General features: G+C 32.2%; 1 protein-coding gene across 2 annotated transcripts; it reads right to left on the reverse strand.

Moving 5' to 3' along the window:
* Positions 1-600: 600 nt before the first annotated feature.
* Positions 601-6,857, reverse strand: LOC126682994 (homeobox-leucine zipper protein HDG5). 2 transcript variants are annotated; one of them, XM_050378801.2, is made up of 11 exons: positions 6,662-6,857; positions 6,134-6,317; positions 5,882-6,051; positions 5,347-5,464; positions 4,842-5,024; positions 3,596-4,081; positions 3,397-3,495; positions 2,772-2,984; positions 2,528-2,696; positions 2,064-2,428; positions 601-1,167 (listed from the first exon to the last, which is right to left on the reverse strand). In XM_050378801.2, the coding sequence occupies exons 2-11, from the start codon at positions 6,263-6,265 to the stop codon at positions 727-729; spliced, it is 2,376 nt and encodes a 791-aa protein (XP_050234758.1). In that variant the 5' UTR covers positions 6,266-6,317; positions 6,662-6,857; the 3' UTR covers positions 601-726. The 2 variants fall into 2 exon arrangements, with proteins under 2 accessions (XP_050234758.1, XP_050234759.1); XM_050378802.2 differs by lacking the exon at positions 6,662-6,857 and adding an exon at positions 6,420-6,597.
* Between the last annotated feature and the right edge of the window lie 471 nt (positions 6,858-7,328).

Consider the following 7,328-nt stretch of genomic DNA (forward strand, 5'->3'; position numbering starts at 1 on the left):
ATTATCTCTTACTTTCATTTATAAATATTTTAATATTATAACTCTAATTAATATTACATTTAAATTTGTCTTTTTAGCATTTTTTAGAATCTCATTTAAGCAATTAAAAATTAGTTAATTAACTTTATGCCTAATATTTCTTTAATGGAATGAAAATCAATTTTGTTAAAAGGGAAGAAAATGAGAATTAAGTCAGCAGAATTTAAACAAAGGGTTAATTACATATAAAATCATCACCTTTACACGATTTTTCAAAAATAACACGACCTTTAAAACGTGTCAATTCAGGGCATCACCTTTCATTTATTTTCAAAAATAACATGAGCACGTTTTTAGATAAAATTTTGCTGACTTGGACACCCAATGTGAGTGCCACGTGTCATGCCACGTCAGCAAAAATGTCACTAAAAATGTGCTCATGTTGTTTTTGAAAAGAAATGAAAGGTGGTGCCCTGAATTGCCACGTTTTAAAGGTCGTGTTATTTTTGCAATTTCGTGTAAAGGTGGTGATTTTATATGTAATTAACCCTTAAACAAAAGAGACATAAATATATCCATGAGTATCATAATTCATAGCATGAATTGAAATAACAAAAAAGGCAGACAAAAAGAAGTCAATACCCGAACCAAATACTAATCTTTGGTGCGCTCTTGACTCCCTCTATCCATATTACCTTCACATTTCATTTTAGTTTCTTAAGTTTACTTAGAGTACACGGTTCACAACTATGGCTCCGATGCAGCAGCAGTAGCCTCAGGGAATGAGGCTACTTCAAGAGCATTCGAATTTTGCGACGAACCATTAAGAGCTGCAGTAATCTGGTGCACTGTAGACCGCAAATGGTTATTAATGGCATTCACAGTCGACAGATTAAGCTTTGCTGAGGGTACGGTGCTTGCCAGAACCTGCAGCATTATAGTAAGGAGGCAGCCTGAAGTAGTAGTAGTAGTATGATCGATACCATTTTCTTGCACGGAATCAATTCCGGATGTTTCGTTGATGACGAATCCTAGAGGAAGAAGAGGAATGCACGATGGGTCCTCGCCGCTCATCGCCAGCTGAATTGAATCGACATTGACGGTTGTGTATATAATGTGACTGCCGGATTGGTCTGTGCAACTCTCTTGCAGCATCAGCTCTATGTGCTGCGATGAGTTGCTTGCAACCTAATACAAATTTATAGTTAAGGAATTTCATATACTTTCATGGCAAAATAAGTTTACAATTACATAACTATCATTAAATTGATATTAACATTTCTGATTTAGACAGTTTGGTCGAAATAGTAAACGAAAAAAAATAAAGAATCTAATTTATAAAAAATAGTCCTAATGTCTTGTAAAAATCAAATATTTTTCAGTACATTTAATTTCAACCAAACCTTCTAAAAGGACAATTTTAGCCAATTTTTCTTTTTTAGCTTTCAATTATAATTTAGTGAAAGTGTTCATTCAAAAGGCCAAAGTTTTTCAAATATGACCAATTTTAAACAATTCTAAAAAAATGATACTGAAAATTATCAAAATTATATAAATTAAAAAATTTGGTTAGATTAGAAATGAAAAAAAAAAGTTAAAAGGAGTTGATTTTTTGGATAATTTGCCGTTGAATTGAGTAGTTGGCATACTAATCGAAAATAGGTTATTATTGACGATTTTCAAAGTTTTGGCTAGAATTGATCGCACCCATAAAAATTTAGCTTTTTCGGATGATTAAACCTAATGAATAAAATATTTCTTACTTAACTTTTATAATTTAGTCATAATTCAAGAAAATTGCAAAATTTTAAGAAATTATTTTGCATATGGGAAAAACATTATCATAAATTTTTTTAGACATCTCTTTTAAAAAAATATGGATTAATGTATCATAAAAATAACTTGAGATGCTTAGTTGTAATTTGATTAATTAAACTTTTCATTTTTTTTAATCCACTTTTTAAATAAAATTATCATTGACTTGGATGATTGAGGGATCATAATATCAAAATAAGTTTTAAAGAAAACATATAAGTTCGTTTTGCCTATTTTAATGTAAATGAAGGAGAAGGAAAGAAGCTTACATTGATGCGAAGGAGAGAAATGCAGTTTCCAGGATGAGAGCCATTGGCAATGTGAGCTACCTCATGCAACGGATTCCCATTAGAAATAACATCAAGCTGAGATCTACACTCTTCATCTCTCAGCGTATCAAACACTTGGCGATGAGAATAAGGCAGCCAAGTTGTGGACACTGCACTCAGAATCACTCCACTCGGTTGCCCTGACTCAGTCATCTTCCTTGTCGTAATTCTTACTGTGTCATCACAAGAGTCCGATAAAGCTGTCCATGACTGCCCACCACAGCTGCTGATGTTCATACAGAATGTTCTCATCATTCTTTGTGACAGTCTCATCAGATTCTTCCTTGCTTCAGGAGATGGAATTACTGCACATCATAAAACATCTATTACAATCCTGTATATAATTTGGAATAAACTTTATGAACAATGAAATATTGGTATGGGACTTAGGGTTAAAAAAGAACCTCCCAGATCAGATATATTTCTGGCCATAAGACTGGCAACTCTCTCGCACTGTCGTTGTAATACTCCGAGCCAGCGATGAGCTCCAAATGCCATGCCACTGTACACAAAATGACTGAATATCTGATGCACAGGCTTCTCCTCAATCTCTGCATGTTCTACCCAGATCACCTGATCACCAAACCAGTTAATTATATAGACATTGAATCGTTCATATTTTGATTGTATAAAATGTCATATATATACCCTTGAGTATCCATTAGGCATATCTTGAATAACACAACCAGAGGGCTTTCTCCTGTATAAAGGAAAAGGGGCCTCAATTTTGTTGTCGAAGCTATCGACTGGGAAATCAACAATTCCCCAAATTCCTTCCTCTACATTTTGTTGGCAATACCGGAGAAAATACGCCTCTCGAGTTGGCACCAATGGTGACAGAGCTTGTAGTTCTGCATACATCTGATGAAATACCAATAACTCAAATGTAAAATCAATTATAACATATCAAATCACAAAAGTGTGAATTGAGAAAATTTTTCTATTTAATCATAGATTGCAATATAATAAATTATCTAAGGACTAATATTTACTAATTGGAATTGCACAAGCTCGCGTTACATATTTATACGTTTATCAACTATACAAGTTTTACACAATATGGATACCAATGTTCATTTTGTTACATTTTGATAACCCAATATTTATATTAAATAACGGGAGGTTACATGATTAGTGTCTGTGCAATCTGTCGGCCACAAGCAATATTTAGAATTGATCGGATAACCTCTTCATTCTAGAAAAATGAATGTTGGAGTACTAAAATATAACAAATTTAACCCACAAGCTCACAGAACCGAAGGTATATGCTTACCAGCTGAAGAGAACCACTAGGGCCAGAAACGCCTTGTGCTAAAACTTGAACTGTTCTTGCTTTAGCTACGATTGATGGAAACAGCTCCATCCATTTGTTCTGTAAATGCACACTCGGAAAAAAGTTAGAAACATTACTAGTGTTAAAAGAAATTATAGTCACAAAATCAGTTCACCACAGAGTAAATTAAGGTACTTACGGGATCAAGAAAAGCATCAATGAGAGTGATGCTATTCATTATAACCACAGCACTATCTCTCGTAGCTTCAGACCTTAACTCACCACAGTTTTGCTGCTTCATATTCAGAGGCCACGGAAACATTCTACCATACTCTTCCACATTAAATACTTCTCTTCCATTGTTGTTGTTTCTAATCCAAAGAGGTTCATTTGTGTGGCACATCTTCACAAGCTCATCCATGGACGACAATGCAAACTCCAATGCAACACCTTTTTCTTCCTCCGTTAAGACGAGACCAGACTCAGTATTATAGGAAGAAGGTTCCGGCAACATGAGCATAGGCATGGGGATCATGTCGGTGCAAGAGCCTAATGGATCAGGAAACTGCCTGGAGTATATACTCATGTCCAACTCCAGTGAAGGCGGAAGAAGCGACGGAGCAAGTCCGATGGACTGAATTGGGCGCCCACTATAGCGCGATGCAATGCAACAAACACGTTGTAACTGCGAATGTTTTATATGTTAGGCTATCAGCTGTTTTGTATACATATATTCATTGGCGAAACACATAGCATTTGCATTTATATGCTTAGCTCCCCTATTTCTTAGGCCATCTAATAACCCCTTTTTTAACTTTTTACACCAAAATGCAGTATGATTTGAGTTTTTTTTTTATCTCCAATCACTAACTCAATTTTTTATACTAAAAATATTTTTAAGATTTTGGTTTCTATATCACATTTTACATTATTATGATTAACACTATAGTGCTTTATTATAATACAAATTACATTTAAATTTAAATGTTTCTTTACATATTCATCACAAATATATGAAACATTAATTTATAATAAGAAATAAATTACAATTGTTTGTCTATAGTATATGTTACAAACTTATGATATAGCAGATTTTTAAATATTTTTATTATCTGGTCAATTTTTAAATTTTATTATAAATCATGTACTTAATTAATTTTTGGATGAGTTAAATAAGTAATTTATATGAAGTTAAAAAAAATTAAAAAAATGAAGATTAAATAGTACTAAAACCTTAAAAATAAACTTTCACTATTTGCAACTCCAAAATAGAGTTGGGGTGGAAATAATTTTACTCCAGAATATGGTGTTTTACTCTATTTTGGAGTTGGGCGTCATTAAAAGCAATGTGAGTACTTTGACAACTATGAATAGTTAAAATATAAATATATTTTATAGAGATGTTTAGCAATTTATTGCATGTAAATGGTGAAAATGAAACATGCCTCATCTCGAAGTCTGGCATTTTCCAGGCGAAGATCCTCAAAGGAAATCCCACCAAGCATAGCTGGCCCTCCACAATTAGGGCAAATCAGAGTCCGCAATTCTGCTTGTAGCCGATAATTATCATTCTTTAACGAGTCATTTTCTGCCCTAAGTATAATATTTTCAGACCGATCTTGCTGTGCCTATATAAGTATAACACATTTAAATAATTTCATTAGTAGTACAAATAAGATGAACCCTTAAACAGTTTCTCATCAATGTTGCCCTAAAAAATTGACACAATACAGCATTAATTACAGTCTCTGCACCAATTACACACCCCACCATGGCTTATTAATGGTTACAGACTGTATATGGATGGATAGCCAACGCTATAAATGATGATGAGTTACTAAACGACGCGTTTTGGGGAATCGTGTTCACCATTGTTTGTTAAGCAAGCTTAACAGCTTCATTAAGTGTTGGTTCATTTTAGGGTTACCACCATGAAATAATTATAATTACCTTCATTTGTGTACGCCGGTTTTGAAACCAGAACTTAACCTGTCGAGGTTTTAAACCGAGTTCATGACTCAGTTTCATCCTTTGTTTGTCATCTGGGTGTGGACACTCCTTAAACAAGCTGCAATATTAATGGTGCACAGTTGCATGATTAGCACGAGTTGTTTAAGAAAAAATAGAAGAATTTAAATTTAATTAAGAAGAAAATCCAAGTATAGACTGCATGTAATTGGAAAGTTTTAAATAAAAGGAAACAAAATATATGAGACCAAGAAAAATATATAGAAAAACAGCAAAAATGGTTTAAAAAAGGCCAAAATTTTCAAAAATGTAATTTTTTTCAAAGATATTTCCATTCAGCACATAAAACGTTTTCATCTGGCATTTGAAAGATTTCACTTTGATTATAAAAGCGTAAAAGTGAAAAAAAAACATATTTTAGATAGAAAAAATTAGAATTAAAACATATTTTTAAAGATTAAGTGATTTTTTAGATAATTTTTAAAATTTTATATTAAATGAGATCAAGAAAACATACGATTCCATTTCTTGGATCTGACGAGCAGTGTGACGATGGTACCGTTTCTTCTTAGGAGGTTGCTGAGTGCTGATTTCTTGTTCATTACCAGATTTTTCTTCAAGTTGTTCACTTCCCGACCCACTTTCCATTTCTTCTTTCCCACGAACCATTAATTCATTTTCTTCCTTCTATAAAAAAATTAGTAACAGTAAGAAATTTAAATATAAAGAGATTAAAAAAGGAATCATATTTGTGTATATATATACTTACAGGAAGAATGGTCGGGAAGGAATGAAACGACATGTTAGGAATGAAGTTGAAATTAGGGTTTGATGAAAAAAGAGTTTCTGAAGAAACCACATTTCCTCCCATATTTGACATTACTTGACAATCTCCATACATTTTTTTCCTTCTTTACTTCAAGTTTCCAATCTGATCCCTTCACTTCAACGACCTAAATAGCATTTTACACCCAAGAAAATTATAAACATGCAGAAATTTGAAGTAAAAGAAAAACAAACAAATATATATGCAGGTGATCAAGAAAATGCAAAACCTCAAGAGTGTACTAAAATGGTAGAAAATTTGAAGGAAATCTTGAGATAAAAATTGGAAGGAAATGAAAATTGTAGTGCCAAGCCTAGTCTTAATTTTACATAGTATAAAAGTAGCAGAAATTGACAAAGAGCAATAAATATGTGATTTTCTACTATCTAGAATACACTATTATAAGACTTTTGGAGTCCAAAAGATAAAAGAAAATGCAATTTAAAATAAGAAAATAAATTGAAAACCTACCTCCCAAGTCAAGAGTGATGATTAAATATCCAGTAAAAAAAGTTTAAAATTTTAAAAAAATGTAAATAAAATATGAAAATATGTGTCGGTTGTTTCTTGGATTTTCCGATTAGAGTTGTTGGAAATTGGAAGGAAGAAGAAATTATAATCTCTATCTTCTTCTTCTTCTTCTTTCTGATTCCCAAACCCCACTCACTTTAATTTTCTAATCTCTATTTTTTGTCATAAATAGGTAATTTAATGACTTCACCGTACAAGGTCACAATTGGAATTTTGTGTATTTAGGGTTTGGAAAAAACCGATCAAATGCTAATTTACTGCTTTTACTGTTTTTAGTTTACGTGGACATTATTTATTGGGTATTCTTACGTTTCCAAAATCCAGAAACCTAAAGTCAAACCTTACCTCTTTTACAAATGAAAAGTTACGCTACATACCCAAAGAAAAAGAAAAAAGTTAAGCTAAATCTAGTCTCTGGTTAAAAAGAGTGTACTCTAATTAGTTGACTTAAAATAGAGTTAGTATTCTTTTAAAGTCAAATCAGTTGTTTAAAAAATTAATTTGATTTTAAAAATGTAAATTTCTACTCTCCTAATCTTTGATATTTATGTTTATTTTCTATATATTTTTATTTATTTACTCTACTAATTAGAACATGCTTTCCATC

This window comes from Mercurialis annua, linkage group LG5 (genome assembly GCF_937616625.2).
Source record: "Mercurialis annua linkage group LG5, ddMerAnnu1.2, whole genome shotgun sequence".
Classification (NCBI taxonomy): Eukaryota; Viridiplantae; Streptophyta; class Magnoliopsida; order Malpighiales; family Euphorbiaceae; genus Mercurialis; species Mercurialis annua.

Bases quoted from the DNA above. Each gene is read 5' to 3' on its own strand.
- LOC126682994 (XM_050378801.2), bottom strand. From the start codon at position 6,265: ATGTATGGAGATTGTCAAGTAATGTCAAATATGGGAGGAAATGTGGTT. The intron at 5,465-5,881 runs GTATGTTTTCTT...TTAATATTGCAG, and splicing joins CAGATCCAAGAAATGGAATC to CTTGTTTAAGGAGTGTCCAC. The intron at 5,025-5,346 runs GTAATTATAATT...ATACTTATATAG, and splicing joins ACCGGCGTACACAAATGAAG to GCACAGCAAGATCGGTCTGA.